Source organism: Cygnus atratus, chromosome 2 (genome assembly GCF_013377495.2).
Source record: "Cygnus atratus isolate AKBS03 ecotype Queensland, Australia chromosome 2, CAtr_DNAZoo_HiC_assembly, whole genome shotgun sequence".
Lineage (NCBI taxonomy): Eukaryota > Metazoa > Chordata > Aves > Anseriformes > Anatidae > Cygnus > Cygnus atratus.
In genome coordinates, this window is record NC_066363.1 from 102985052 (window position 1) to 103001826 (window position 16775).

Below are 16775 nucleotides of genomic sequence, written 5' to 3' on the forward strand. Positions count from 1 at the left end.
AAAATGTATACAGAACTGGAACCAACATTCTAACTTCTACAATTCTATATGTCTTACTGTTAAAACTCCTTTATCTTTTTCTCAGTAATCATATAGACACAGATTACATTTTAACAGAATTAAGTTTAACATCATATCAAATCTGGAAGGAAAGGAATAAATGTCTACATGACATCTCTGTTATTTTAAGCAATTACAATATTTTCCTTTGCAAAAGACAGGTGTTGATAGCTCTATTATTAAACCGTGATTTTAAAAGACATATAAATTTGTATGTTATCCTGAATAGATAAATGGTTTATGGATTTTTCAGGCCTAAATTAAAAGCAGCCATATATATATTTAAATATATGTGTATATTTCCAGTGTGTTGTACAAACTGACTGCCTTGAGATAAATTCATAAACCAGACTTTGTTCTTGCATACAAAATGTTATTCTTCCTGGCTAAAGACTTGAAGAAAATTTCTAGATCCATTGCCAAGTAAGGTTTTAAGAAGTGAATGTGTGGCAAGGGTTTTCAGAATTCTCCTCTTTGCCTCTTAGAAGATGGTGATTATCAACTGACAATTGCACTTTATTTAAAATTCATTTTTATTTATTGTGCCAAAAATCACAGGAAAGAACATAATAGCATATAGTTTGTGCAAAGACATGCTTTTCTACATGGTACCATAGTTCCTTTGGCATTTTTGTCAGTGTTTTGCTGACTTGGGAAAGAGGAAAGAAGAGGTTAAAAAAACAACAACAAAAAAAAACGGCTCCGGCACCACTCTGTTTCAGTTGTCAGTCATCATGGCCACTGAGGGTAGTCGTGCACCCTTCAGGCGGTTCTGTAACTGCTGCTCAAAATGAGCCCTGTCTAAGTAGAAACATACAATTATCCCAATCAAATTATTCCTAGGCTACACAATGCAATTACCCAGCTTAATTTGAAGATGAATTAATTGGAGGATGATTTTCCTTTTTTTTGCATAAAAAGTCCCTGTGTAGGATATTCATAAAGGCAAGTTAAACACTTGACTTTCATGCCAGAGTCTCTAAAAGTATCTCAATTTTAATCGGAAACAGACTTTGTTTCAACTCTTTCCTTTTAGGAAGAGGAAGAGGTTTTAACATTGCAAATCAGCTCTTACATTAGCACAGAATATATAAGTAAAAGTAAGAAGACAAAAGAAGACAAAAGTGATGCCTTTGTGAAACTTTGTCTAAGGTCTTTTTTTTTTTTTTTTCCCTTCTCCTCTTTGACAGACGAATATTGATTGAAGAGAGGCTTCAGCATGAATTGTTCCACTTTGCTATGTCTCATGCTGACAGTGGTTCAGCTTTGGCTTTGCTCTCCAACCACACAGAACCACAGTGCCCAAAACACAGATCAGTCTTTCACAACAGTTCGAAGAGTAAAGCGTGCCTGGATATGGGAGCCACTTTTTGTAACTGAGGAACAGACCTCAAGGATGCCTGTGTATGTTGGACAGGTATGGTAAGTCATGATGCAAGGATAGTGCAAGGTTAGATTTAAAGTGCTGATTATCATCTTACTGCCTTGACTTGAAAGATCAACCATCCTCATTGACCTGGAAATATCAAGAAATATACAGAAAAGTGCTGAGGTAGCTGTAATAAGACAGCACAACATAAATTTACTGCAACCTGATTTAGGGTCAGAGAACTCCCTGGGCCATGGCCCAGTCAGGTCATGGCCCCCAGGTCATGGCCCCCAGGTCATGGCTCCACTGTCAAGGAAACACCACTCACATCCTGTTACTAAAACTAAATCTGTGCAGAGTAGCTGAAGGTACCAAGCTGAAATTTTTCTGTCTTCTAAATGAAAGTTAAGGATTCATTTATCAACATTTGGCAACTTGCTTGTGCTATTTTTGGCACTTCATCAAAGAAGCCATAGTGAGTGCAGTTTACAAACAGTATTTAGCATGATTTTCTATTACACTAAGTAGCAGCTGATTTACCCCTCATTAATTTTTAATGAAGCAGATTAATACTAAATCCTTTTACCGCTGAGAAACTACAGGAATCTGCATGGTTCATTAGATTAACATAGCTTTAGCACAACGAGCAATTATTTTTCACCCTCCTTTAAAAATGTGCTTTAAGATAATTGTAATGAGACTTTATCTACTCCTTATTTTCCCTTTCTACTTACTATTATTATTATTATTTATTATTATTATTTATTTTTGTAAGCTAGAAGTAATTGTAATCTTGAGATCTAGTTTTCTTTTCTTTAAGGCACTTTCTAGATGAATGAACCAAAATAAGTTTAACTGCTAATTAACTAGCACTAAAATTTAATTGGGCCCAAAGGGTGAGGTGCTCAAAATTCATTAATTACTTTTTTGCAACCCCTTCAAAGTAACTGCTATGGAAATGTGATGTCTTACTTCTAAAAGAACAAGTATAGACATAGTCATTTAAAAAAAATAAAAAAGTCATTATTACTTTTCCCATATCTGGAAAGCATTGTTTCCCATAAAAAAATGTCATAAATGCCATACATTTTCATGCTGCTGTAGATAATTTTCATAATCTTGTGTTTCTATTTCTCACAGGTAAACTATGGGTAATTTTAATTGAGGATTATTGTTCATTTAGTGCAGTCTAACCATTGTCTAAATCAGACACATTTACTTGTGGCTTTCTGTGAAGTACAATATGCTCTGTTTTCAATAAGTAAATTGACATTCTATGATCAACTTTATAGTAAATAAGGTCCAGGAGGAAACTCCATCAACAATGACACAAGTAGACAGTCTCTGTTAGTCACTAAGCCTTATCACAAGGCTTCTGCTTATCTGCAGTTAGATTCAGAGCTTAATCTTCAAATTTCATTTAACATAGACTCATGAATTCTTTTCCATTACCGTGTTTGAGAAAAAGATGTGTCCATCAGTACTGCAGTGTAAAATAGATGAAGACAATACATAACTTCTTGTCCCAGTTCTCATTTACAAAGAAAAGACCACTTATTATATTATCTATTATAAAACAAACAAACAAAAAAATACACAAGCTGAGAACCTTCCGTATACTTTCCCAGGATATGTCATTTATTAGAGACCTCTCATTTATTATCGTTAATGTCATGAAAATATGTTGGACATAATTATACTAAGTGAAATGGTTCATCCTAGGTTATGTCTAAACACCCAGTCCCAGTCAGGCTTCCAGGCTTTCAGTCCCTAAGGGTTTGATACACTCTGTGATCGTATCTCAACCATATCTTAAGGTAAAGATCTAGATATTCATTATCTTTCCCATGTCCTGGTGTTCATGACGAGGAAACCATGATTTATGGTTTCTAAAAAAGAATCTGTGGTGCCCCTTAACCAGCTGTCATTCTTGGATGATGTTTAAACGAATGGGACCAAACCACTCATAAAGGGGTCCTGCCCTCTAGGTTCACCCTATAAAGGTGAACTTGCCCCATGTTTCAAACAAAATTACATATGTTGAAAGCTTTTGGCTTTAAGTTGTTTATATTGTAGAGAGTTTAAACACCATAACACTGAAAATTATTTATCTTGTGTTTGAAAGGGAAATTATCACTGCATAATTTAGGGCTTTAGTACTTTGGCAGGATTCAATGCAAGAACTCAAAACTGTGCTCCTCATATCTCAGAGCAATGTCCCAACCTCATTTTGAATAAACTATCCAGTTGATGCATACAAAAAATTAAACAATTCAAAATAACCAGTCATTGTTCCAAGGAAAAGCTAAAATGATTTGTTTTTCAACTTCAGCATCTGTCACAAAATATTTTGAGTGAATATAATGGAGAAATGTGCCATAGCTAATTCTTTCTCAGTATGTGACCTCATATTCTACACTGATCTGTAGGGTCAATAAGAATGAAACAAAACAGGAAAGTTATATAAGTAAACACATAGACATATCACTTACATTTAAAGCATTCCACTTAGTAGAATAAGAAAGGTGGATACATATTTATTTATTTTTTTAATTGAATTTTTAAATTTTTATCCAGGTCCTTAAATATTTTTTCTAAGCATGAAATAAATAAATAAACAAACGTCACAGAAATAATATGATGGAAGTTGATGTTCGCAAAAAAACTCAAATGTAGATTACTGGCACATTAAAAGGTTCAGTTACTGCTATCGCAAAAGTGATGTTGCATATCATTAGCATTAACAGAACAATTATGTTGACATGAACAAATGCAGCTGAACCACAGTGGTCTCCAGGGCTCAGCTTCATCAGAGGAATCATCATCATAAAGCTCATCTTAGCAAAATAACAGAGGATGCAGATCTTCCAGGAAGGAATTACAAAATATGTCAATTTATTTCAGAATAAATAATATAGATTTATACCACAGAACGGCTTTTCATCTCTTTAATATTTCAACAGAATTGGAACACCACTCTCTCATATTCACACCAGGTATTGCTGAGTATAAAAACAATATATGTATATATAAAACTTATAAAGTACACTTATCATTTATAATAATAAAGAATTTAGATAATGTTTTAAGGTCCTTTGCCTTGTTTTCAGCAGAAGCTTGTGGGAGCTGATAAACCAATGATCTAAAGTATGTATTTAACATTAATTCCTTTCAATTCTGTTTTTTTCACTTACAGCTGAAATCAGATTTAGACAAACAGGATGGCAACTTACAATACATTTTGACTGGGGAAGGAGCTGGAAGCATTTTTATCATTGATGAATATAATGGCAAAATTTATGCGATACAAAAGGTGGATCGAGAAGAGAAACCCTTCTATATTCTAAGAGCACAGGCACTTAACAGGAACACTCGTCTTCCTGTTGAACCTGAATCAGAATTTATTATCAAGGTTCGAGATATCAATGATCACGAACCACAATTCTTGGATGGACCTTATGTGGCTACTGTTCCAGAGATGTCACCTGAAGGTATGACTTGCCATAAACCAAAGTCTTACATGTATCAGAGTCCTTTTACAGATTCTGGATTCATGCTTGTATTGAATATAGAAACCTGTATTTTCCTTCAGTGGCATAGCTTTGAAATAGGTACTTGTTTAAAAATACAGCACCACACTTCAGAATAGATAGACTACTGTAACCAGCTGGTACTGCAAATGAGATTTTAGGCAGACAGAATTCACTGCTTTTTCAATCAGTATAGCACCCTAGTCTCTAGAAAATTGTTCAATGTATTATTATTATTATAACCTGTCAGCTCTTCAGACTTCTACTGCCGTGAAAGAAAAGTAGCATGCACTTAAATTTTAAAGGCCTCTAACCTAAGTTGACTCTTTAAGCACACAAATAAGCTTGGCTGAACAGCACTCAACAGCCTCCTTCAGTCTCCTCTGATCCTGTTTAATAATTAAACAATAGGCTTTTATTATGCCCTATCTAGTATAAATTATACTGTACTGTAACTGGAGAAGAGTCAAATTCACATGACAAGCACTCATGATTTCCCCACAAATATAGGGATAGTTTCCTTCCTGTAAGTAATGGGTTCAGAACAGGAATGAAGCAGGCTGATGTGATGACCATCCTCATATCTTGTATGATGCCTACCTATTTACACAGCCAAGCCCCTTTCCCCATTGGAAAGCTTCTCTTTGTTTGGATTAGACGGTGGGCAATAAAGCAGTCTTTCAGTTTCATAAGCACAAAAATTGCACAAGAATTTTCCTGTCAAAAGTGATGACTTAACCTCTGCACCACTTCTTCCACATATCTATACATAAAAAGAAGACTTGGACTATGTACCTGGAAACTTAGTACAACAAATATGAAGCAAAGTTTGCTTTGTGACTACAACAATATGGATATAATAATATAGATACAGTAATATAGATATAATAATATAATATATATAATATAATATAATATAATATAATATTTATAGATTTATATTATATTATTTATTATATATATAATATATAATATAATAATATAATAAGTGTTCACAATAATATAGAACAGTTTATTGTTTAGAATTATCTGGATATTTTTATCTGGGGTTACACAGATCTGTGTCTTTGATAATGCTTTTTTTTTTTTTTTCCCCATGTGATTCACTATTATTGATAAGACACTAGATCTCTTATAAAAAATCAATTTTAAATAGCTGATAATATAATATGGCTCAATTTACACTCACCCAAATCTATAACCTTTCATAGAACTATATCAAGAATTCAATTCTGAAATCCTTCTATTTTATCTTCCTGTCTTAATGACAAGTTCCTGTCTTAATGATGAGAGGATGATTGTATGGAAAAAAAAAAAAAAAGAAAGAAAAAAAATGATAAAAAGAAGTCAGTTAGGGTAGTACTTACGGATCAAAGCAACAGTAGCATTCTCTTTCCATATACCTGTTTGTCACCTCAATTCACCAATAAGCAGTTGACAGACGAGAAGCTTCAATCTGTATTGACTTGAGCTGCCTATAACTGACAATCTAAAAATAGAAGGTTCAGCAGTCTTTATCAAATCTCCTATCATCTACGGTATCTTTAAATTCCTAAAGTACTACATCACTTCAACATGATTGATTAAACTTTTTTTTATTATTATTATTTTAATAAAAAGATCCCACTAAAATATGAAAATCAGAAGTAACACCATTCTCCCAATTTGTCACAATGTGTAAAAAAAATAAAACGACATCTCTGTGTGCCTCCCTTCTTAGACACAGACTTCTTGAGATAGTAAACTCATAGACTTGCAATTAACCATTATATAACATGAATTTAGGATGGTCCTATGGATCTTCAAATATTTTCTACACTCCCTCTATGTTTGGCTTCTCTAGCACTAATGCTATTGTTATTTTAGAGATTACTTTTCATCTACTTCTTCTGCGTAGATACTAGTACACAACAGGCTGTACTGGGTGTATGAGACAAGGTTTTAGTAGCAGGGAGGCTACAGAGGTGGCCTCTGTGGGAAGGTTCCAGAAACTGTCCTGGGTTAGATAAGAACCAGTTACATCCAGCTCCAAAAGGACCTGTTGCTGGCAAAGCTGAGCCAGTCAGCAATTCTAGTTGTGCCTCTGTGAGATCAGATTTAAGAAATGAAAAATCTGCTGTGCAGCAGCATATGGGAGAGAGTGAAAAAATGTAGAGAGGAACAACCCTACAGACTCCACGGTCAGTGCAGAAGGAGGGCAGGAGATGCTCCAGGCTCCAGAGCAGAAGTTCCCCTGTGGCCTGTGGAAAGGCCCCTGGTGGAGCAGGCTGTCCCCCTACAGCCCATGGGACCCACGGAGAAGATCTCCACGCTGCAGCCCGTGGAGGAGCCTCCGGTGGAGCAGGTGGACGTGGCCTGGAGGAGGCTGCGGCCCATGGAGAGCCTCCAGTGGAGAGCAGGCGAAAAGACTGTGTCCTGTGGGACAGATCCCATACTGGAGCAGAGGAAGTGAGTGAGGAAGGGGGAGCAGCAGCGACAAGGCATTATGGACTGACCACAATCCCCATTCCCCTTTGCATCTTGAGAAGAGGACATAGAAGACAGTGGATATCGTGAAAGGTGTTTTTAGTTTGCTTTTAGTTCTCATTGCTCTAGACTGCTATATGTACTCTGTATATAGGTAATAAATTACATTAATTTCCCTTATGCCAAGTTTGTTTTGTCTGTGGTGGTAGGTGAGTGATCTCCCTGTCCTTATATCAGCCTTTTCTTTCATCATATTTTCGCCCCCTGTTCTGTTGGGGATGCGGCATGAGAGAGCATCTGTATGGTGCTCAGCTACCTACCCATGTTAAACCAAGACACTGGCATACTAAAGTGTATTTCAGACATATAGAGTATAAATGGAATGGTATATACTTGTATACACCCTAATAGTTCCAGTACGTGAAACAGCTGAGCCACACCATGCAGTCCTCTCTCGGCTTGCTTACCCTGCCTCTCCAAGTACTGCACTTCTGAAGTGAAAGCTCATTTGATGTATATCTTAAAGCATTAATCCTTAGAAGGAAATTTCTAACTTCCCAATGGACAGGAACAGTAACCAATCAAAATTGCAGTGCTTTTCTCCCAGTAAAACAGAATCTCCTTCTGCATAGTAAGGACATAGACTGGAATTACTTTAAATGGCGTAGTGCAATAGAGAGTCTTGGTCTTTGCTCCATTTCAGAGCTCTCTATTGGCATTTCAGCTCAATTATATTGGACCTGGGATCTTGTAGAAATTTTCTTATGAAAAAACTTGCTCAGGAAGCATGGTCCATGCTTGGAAAAGCAGTTCACAGTTACTGAGCTTTTTGTCTGGAACTAATAAAGCAAAGAGAGAATAATTCACAGCTGGTCATGTATTACTTGCCTCAGAGAACCACAGAAAAACATAAAACAGGCATAGATAATTTGGCTAAAGTTAGGTACAAATATCTATATGTATACTAATGTGACAACAAATTAGAATATATTTTATTTCTTTCTTAGCTCTCTTTTATCTTCAGTACTAAATTTTATTAGGATTTTAAATGCAAGAGTCACAGTGAATGAAAAGCGTGTCAGCAAATGGACTCTTCTAAGAGTACAGAACTGCAGTTTTCCCTCAGGCATTCTGTACAGTTTTACATTAAGTGCCTCCCATATAGCTGTTAAAAGTGTACAAATGCAGTATATCTGATGGAATGGTTGAGTCAGATGCAGTAATATATCAGTACTTACTGTTTTAGTAGATTTCAAGCTCTAGTTAGAAAAATGAGTAACTATTTTTTATACAGTGGCCTTCTAGTTTACCTAATGGGTTGCAATATATAAGTGACACAATTAATATTTTGACCAAAAAAGGTAAAACCAACACTAAAGGAGTGTAAAGTAAATCTTACATAGCGATCAGAAAAAAAAATAATGTAATTTGCTTTAAATAGAACCTAATGAAAAGCACAGAATGTGTAAATATGTTTACTATGCAGCTTAAAACATTTATGTAGACATACAACACATATTTGGGGCTAAACTTTATACCAATGTCACACAGACTCACATATTCAGAAAATGCATGTTCAAAAGCTCACAGGTAGATTTAGTTAATTTGTCTCTGACATTATAGCAGTTTTCACATAAATTATGTGAAACTATATTGTAGTTAGGCTGTCAATTATATAATTGCTGTCATTATATAATGGCTGGAATTTTGAGAGGTGGTCTTGTTTATTTGTTTGTTCAGAAAAATAAATAAACAAATATTTTTTATGTGGTCAATTTTTCTCTTCCCAGCCATGGAATTAAAAAAATGGCTGAACTTTCTTTTCAGAGTTATTGGGTACATTAATATTACTGCTTTAATTTCTATCATTCAAACACAAATGTCTAGGTAAAAGCATAGTTCCATTTGGCAAATGGTTTGTTTTTTTTTTTTGATATGGGTTAAATGTACAAAGAAATAGAGGTTTCATGGCAGTGAAAGACTAAAAAATGGAGAAAAAAAAAAAGTTTTCCAAATCTGGGCAACATTTTTCTTCTGCTCCCTTCATAGTCCATATTTAATTTAGAAGCTCATACACTGATCATGAAGTATTTGTCCCTTGCCAGCTTCATCTTTCCATTATGCTGCTTCTCCCTGAGCCCACCTGGGCAAATTCCATCCTTCTCCCTTCTGTGATACTATGGAAGAGTTAACAAGCAAGCAAAAAAAAAATAAAATAAAAATGTATTCTGGGGCCTAGAGAAGCACCAAATGCCATTTTAGTTTCAACATTTCTTTCTAATGGACAGAAACTATAGAAAATGAATCTGTCTTTAAATGTTTGAGACTCAAGGAACTGTAACAATAACCTTGCAGTCCTTCATTCTGTTGTTGTTGTTCTATCTTGTTAAATATGGTGCTGTAAACAAGTCAATTTCTGAACATGGTTGTTGGTACCTTGCTTGGGTTTCTTTATTAGAAAACTGCATTTATAACAGGCTGGATATTGTATTATCCACAGTGATCAGTTCCTTTCTAGCACTCACTCAATTTGTTTTTAAACAAGTGCATTATAGTCATGCTAAAATGCCTTAAAGGTTGAATTTTCAGTATTAGTTAATACAGAACAGTTTTCTACAGATTGCAGTTGATGTGGACTTAGTAGCAGTGTAGCCGAGTGTTTTCATTTAGTTTATCTTTTGCCATTGATAAAGAATATTGTTATTTCTGAAGTACATATGCCTCAACAAATAATGTATTTGTTTTTCTGGTAATAATTATTGACTTGTAGTTTGACCATAAAAAGATTCAGATCTAATTCCTTTAACTCCATCATTTCTTTTCTCCTCCAGCATAACTATACATAGATTTTTAATATATGTAATATATATTAGTATGTATTACATCTCTAAGCAGGTGCAAACATGAACAAATGCCAGATTTTTTAAAAAAGTAGATTGATTTCCAGCTTTTTCTCACAGAAAGTGATATTTGTGTTGTGCAGAACCTAGGTAAGGAAAAAAAAAAAAGAGAGACAAAAATAAAGTTTACCTTATGAAATTATGCTACAGTAAATAATACCTTTCAAAGAATAATCGTCAATAATGGTACCATGAATTTTCTGCCAATCTTTTTTTATAGGATATAGCCAGCTTTCAGTTAGAGATGAAATCAAGCTCTGCAGATTGATTCTGTTGTGCATTCTGCCATGGAAAATGCTCATTAAAGACTCAAAAATATAAAAAGTTATCAGAGCCTTGTCATACTTCTTGGCTGCTTTGCTTGCTAACAAGTAATTTCTTTCAGTCAGGTAGTGAGCCTGCTGGTGACAAAGTCACTTCTTTTCTTATTCCTAAAGAAAAGTTCCATAAAATACTTAGCAGAATATTCAAGGGGAGGTGAAACAACTTGTTCTGCTTCATTTACATGCCAAAAATTAGGGGAAAAGGCATAAGATGTACAATTTTAAGCAATATATAGACAGTGCTGAAAAGTTGTATGTTATTTCATTTTAATTGAAAATCTGAATGCGTCAAAATAGTTGCTGATGAAATATTTTCCATTTCTGATGATGGATTTTAGAAGGTGCCATTTACTGCAAATTTTCAGGAGAGCTTGATAATATAACTGATGTATTAAAATGTCATTAAAGAGCTTGTGCTGTGTAATTATGAAATAATTTATACAAGATGAAAAACACTGAAGAGAAACAATAGAAAAGAATGAGAGGACAAGAGGCATAAGCAACAATTTAAAATAGCCCTGTAGATAATTCCAGAATTCCAGAGAAATGCAATAAGTAACTTCAATATGTGTTTGTAGACATTGAATAAATATAATCCATTTTATTTTTTCTTTGAGGTACTTCAGTTGCACAGGTAACAGCTACTGATGGTGATGATCCTTCTTATGGGAATAGTGCCCGTCTGATTTACAGTCTCATTCAGGGTCAGCCTTATTTCTCTGTGGAGCCAAAGACAGGTACTACAGAATGATCTTGTCACCTGAAAAATAAATAAATAAATCATAAATTAACATAAAGTAGATGCAAGCAAATATTTCTTTCTTCATTTCAGCAAAAATATCAACTGATATCACCGTACATTTTTGCATTTTTGCATAACTCCTAGATTTAAACAAATAAATAAATCATTACTTTCTATCCCAAGGGAAGCTGAGATTACACTTTTTAGAGAAGGAAAAATTTAGTTAGCAAATTATCTTGCGAAAGAAAAGAGTTAGATTCTGAGTACCCTATCCAACAAGTGGACCCAGAGAGACACACTTTGACTTAGCAGTTCTAAGACTCACTATGTGACCATTTCTACCTCTATGTAGTTGGAGAAACCACAGATATGTGACATCTCTTCAAAATCTTGATTTCTGGGGAAGTAGGATGATTACATGTAGTAGAGGAGGTATATGGTGTGTTCTGCTCCCTGTAACTCAAAGAATGAATCTGTAACACAGTGTAGATGTTCCCATGAGTATTAATTTCCAGCATTAGGACAGGTGTGCTGTGCATAGTGTAGACTGTAAATCCACAACTGTGACCAATGTTCCATTTTATACCCATATTATATAGTCAGATATTGGGAAAAAAAGCATGACTACTATATGTCAGGGGTATAAAAAATTACTTTTTATTTTCAGGGGTCATCAGAATGGCCTCCCAAATGGATAGAGAAACAAAAGATCAGTATTTGGTCATCATCCAAGCCAAAGATATGGTTGGACAAGCTGGGGCATTTTCAGCAACAGCTACAGTAACCATCAATCTCTCTGACATGAATGACAATCCACCTAAATTTGAAGAGAGTGAGTATAAGCTTCTTACAGTAGTTGAAGACTTTAGGCAACTTAGATCTTCTGTAGCTCTGTTAAGTTCAATGATATTTTTTATTATTATTTCTTTTTCTGAACAAGTCTGTGCTTTGTTTTCAGCAAACAAAAAATAAAGATAAAAAACCTGAATGGAACAGAAAACCCACCACTATCAAAGGACCTCAGGCCTTCTGTTTTTATCATGAGGCTTTGGAGATAAATGTCTTACTAAATTGCTATACATATATTTTGCCCTCAGCATTTAGGATACAACTCTCCTCTCCTCTCCTCTCCTCTCCTCTCCTCTCCTCTCCTCTCCTCTCCTCTCCTCTCCTCTCCTCTCCTCTCCTCTCCTCTCCTCTCCTCTCCTCTCCTCTCCTCTCCTCTCCTCTCCTCTCTTCTCCTCTCCTCTCCTCTCCTCTCCTCTCCTCTCCTCTCCTCTCCTCTCCTCTCCTCTCCTCTCCTCTCCTCTCCTCTCCTCTCCCTTTTTTTTCGTTGTTCTTTTCTTTTCTTTTCTTTTTAATATTTATTTATTTATTTATTTAGGAAGGTATTGTGAGCTTTTGACAAATTATGTGACAGTCTGTCCAGGGAGTTTGTTGCCGATGTGGGAGACGGGCAGGTAGGAAGAACTGATGAAATGTGTTTGGAAAGTGCTGCCATCCACTGCTTTTTTTTTTCCACCCTTCTGTAGTTGATTCTCCTTAGCCTTTTATTTATGTCTAAAATGGGCCTGAGAGAGGAATAGTCATAGGAAGAAAGGTTGTGTCACCCTACCCCTAGGGTCCATCCATTGCTGGATTAGATACATTGGTCTAGTAAAAGCCAGGGACTTTCTCCTGATTTCTGAGAACCTCAGGCCATCATAGCCTCAATAGCTATAAACCATGGATCACTGAGCTGTGTTAGTATTTGTTTCCTCAGGACTATACTATTTGAATGTCTCTGAAGATGCTCCTGTGGGCACTACTGTAGGCAAAATCATGGCAGAAGACAGCGACATAGGGGAGAATGCAGCCATGCACTATTTAATTGAAGGAGATAGTTCAGATGTTTTTGACATCATTACTGACAATGAGACTCAAGAAGGAATTATCTTATTAAAAAAGGTGAGACCTCAGAAGCCTTCTGAAAAATCTCTAAATAGAGGAAAGAACCTCTTCAAATAAGAAGGATGTTTTATAAAATGCCACTTCTTTTTTATTCTTTTTATTTTATTTATTTTATGTTTTTTCATCAGGCTTTGCAATTTGACTGGAATATTAGGGGGATAAAAAGAAACATGTTTTTCTTTCTGTTTACTTTTTTCCTCATTCCCGTAACTGTTAAATACAATACTGACAGTCAAAGTATCTTAATATTATTCCTAGCTGTGCAACAAAGTGTACCCCATTTTGAGAATTTCTTCTGTGCATCAACAGTAAAATCTTTATCAATAAAATGTACACACAATACCTCCTGCCCTTCAACACCTCCTGTTAAAATCAACTGAAGCCAGAATGTATTACAATGTTAGGTAGGCAGTCAAGTTTTTTTTTGTAATGGCATAGCTTTAAAAAGGTACTAAACATACTGACTTATGAATTAAGATATTTCAGAGGATTTCGGACTGTGTTACTTATTTTGACATCACATAGGAAGAGGAAGCATTTTGGGCTATCTGGGTCTTCAGTTGAGATAAAGTTCAATAGTTTCTAGTGAAATCCAGGAGCCTGAAGAACTGAATATTATAACATTTTTTGTTGTTGCTGGTGGTGGTTTTATTTCTTTTTCTAATTTCAGTTTATTGTAGCTCAGGAAGGTTTCTAATTTTTTTTTTTTTTTAATTTCAGAGGATAATGATAGTCAAATATAATAATATAACTGTGTTTATTAAGCTCTCTTTGATGCCTTCTGGATATTTTTTTTTCTTTTAGAGGGTACATTCTAACAATCTGAAAGATTAAATTGAAGTGGAATTTAACTGATTCCCATTCTTTATGTTAGAGTCAAGAATAATGTTTGCTAAAGTTACACTTATGTTGGAAATGCAAGTACTAACAGAAGAAGGTGTTTTAGGGATGACCTTCTGTGGGAAGTGTTGTTTAATGGTAACAAGAAAACCAGACTACATGTGAAAGCAAATAAAACATTGTATCATTTAATTGTTAAAGTGTTTTTAAAGTTTTTTTTTTTTTTTAATGTTAGTACTATCTATTAAGAAAAAATCTGAAAGAAAGGTAACATTATTTTGCCTTTAATTTCACACCACCTATAGATCTGTTTTTAATTGAAATGTGTAAAAAAAATGAAATATTCCACATCTTGTTTTCTTTCTTAACAGAGAGTGGATTATGAAAGCAAGAGGAGACACAGTGTTAGCATTAAAGTTGTAAACAGATACATTGATGACCGTTTTCTGAAAGAAGGACCATTTGAAGACACAACTACTGTCAAAATCAGTGTGCAAGATGCTGATGAACCTCCAGTTTTCAACTTGCAGAACTATGTGATGGAGATAGCTGAAGGGGTTGCAAATGGCTCATTGGTAGGCGTTGTTTCTGCAAGAGATCCAGACAATGATGACAGCCCAGTCAGGTACCTAACTTAAAAATCTGAATAGTCCTCAAATATAATCAGAGATGGGATTTTCAAAGTCCCCAAAGACTATTTGTATTCCTTACTTTGGCTCATGATTGTAGTTAATCGTACTTTCATTGTGATAACCTATGTTATTCTAGGTTAAATCCTGATCCCTAGCCCAAAATCTAAATAAATGAAATTTGTACAGCTTTAAGATCACTTTGAGATGGGATAATTTATTATACAGTGGCCTGGAAGAAGTTCTGCATAACAGCAGAGCCAGGGTAACATAGTCAAAGCTGTAAGTGCCTAGAGGTGTTCCAGTCTGTTTCCCATAACCGCTGGAGAAAAGGAGAGATGGACTATTTGCTAGGCGGGAGAAACAGAACAGTTCCTCTGATATCTGTTCAACTTAGCAAGACCAAAATTGACCAATTCCCTACATCTGTCACAATAACCACACAGAAACATTATATAAATATATTATATAAACGAATACCCCAGGATTCTAATTTTGAAAATTAATTTTGCTGTTTCTTAAGGGAGAAAACAGGTAATTAATTTTTAACACATGGTTTAGAATTCTCATGTTACTTGATTTCACTGTACTCTGAAATTTAAAGAAGCTAGGATACAGGGACAGATGAATGATGTACAAAATAATTTATGGTGTGTAGATTAATTTGTCAGATTCCTAACTGCAAAATCAAATACACACACACACATACATGAATATAGCATAATTAGGGGTTCAGTAGTATAGTAAATGCAGTGCCATTTACTATGTTTTCTTATTAATTTACTGTTATTTAGTAAGCTAGTTATAGGTTAGATTAAATAAGAATAAAAAAGACAAGGTATGTATAAAAATTTAGGTTTGGTATGTTGGTTATATACATAACTTTTTGTTTAAATGACATGTTTTGCTGTTTAATTGGATGATCTTCTAGCATCTCCAATAAAACATGTAAACATAGTGCTTATCTATGACTTCTGAATCTGAAATAGTTTCATGGAACTTGCTAGGAAGTCAGTATGTCTGAACAGTGAAACATATATTGCATCACTAAATTGCTTTAAAATAGAGCATGTCACTTTTATATACAGATATTGTTATTTGGCTAACTTCCACACATGAATCTAATTTTGAAACCGTTGATATTATAAATGACAGCAGGTACTCATAATATAGATATCTGGCTGTGCTGAATCAGAACTCCAGTTTTTAAATTAAACAAACAAACAAACCAAACAAACAAACAAAAAAACACAAAGACATATAGTGGTCTGCAAAACCACAATAAATAAATAAACAAACAAACAAATTATCCAGCATTGATTTTCTGAAAATTATACATCAATAATCAGATTAATAAAAAAGTAAAATAATAATAATAATTAAAAAAAAAAAAAAAAAAAAACAAGAAAAACAGTGTCAGAAACCTCCAACAAGCTTTGGATGCAAAGAATGAGAAATATTCACATAATTTGTATATAAAAAAATAAATAAGAAAAGATTGAATTATAAATCCCTAAGTAGAGTTTTCTAAGTGGTGTTTGTCTCAAACAACAACAACAAAAAAATCAGTCTGTGTTACGAAGGTTCCTTGATTTATCCTCTTACTGTTTTTCCAAACAGACAAAAAGCTAACTCTAAATAAAAAGTTAGAGAATCATCCAAATGCTGACACATTTGTCTTAAATGCCTAGTCTTAAATACCAACAATATTAAATACCAACAAGAGATAGAAAGTCTTTATGAAATAAAATTAGATGTACAATAAAAGAGGGAATAATTAAATGTGGGAATTCCAAACTGGAATGGTAAGAACCTTTCAAAACCTGAAAACAGATTTTACTTCTGTGACAGAGACTCTGCTAGGAACTGTGGCACAGTTTTTTGTTTGCTTGTTTGTTTGTTTGTTTTGCATGTCATGAAAAAAATATTGGTAAATATCCTTTCCATTTGAACCAATATCTCTGGT

The 16775-nt window shown here is 34.5% G+C and overlaps 1 protein-coding gene across 9 annotated transcripts in view; it reads left to right on the plus strand.

Moving 5' to 3' along the window:
- Positions 1 to 16775, plus strand: part of CDH19 (cadherin 19) — a 74222-nt gene that overhangs the window by 30444 nt on the left and 27003 nt on the right. For 6 of the 9 annotated variants that reach the window (XM_035565363.2, XM_050708661.1, XM_050708662.1 and 3 more), the window contains 6 exons: positions 1251 to 1477; positions 4626 to 4920; positions 11266 to 11385; positions 12058 to 12222; positions 13153 to 13337; positions 14552 to 14805. In XM_035565363.2, the coding sequence (XP_035421256.1) occupies positions 1280 to 1477; positions 4626 to 4920; positions 11266 to 11385; positions 12058 to 12222; positions 13153 to 13337; positions 14552 to 14805 (1217 nt within the window). In that variant the 5' untranslated portion in view covers positions 1251 to 1279. Of the gene's footprint in view, positions 1 to 1250; positions 1483 to 4625; positions 4921 to 11265; positions 11386 to 12057; positions 12223 to 13152; positions 13338 to 14551; positions 14806 to 16775 lie in introns of those variants that run through there. The other 3 variants (XM_035565366.2, XM_035565367.2, XM_050708666.1) reach the window with 3 other exon arrangements.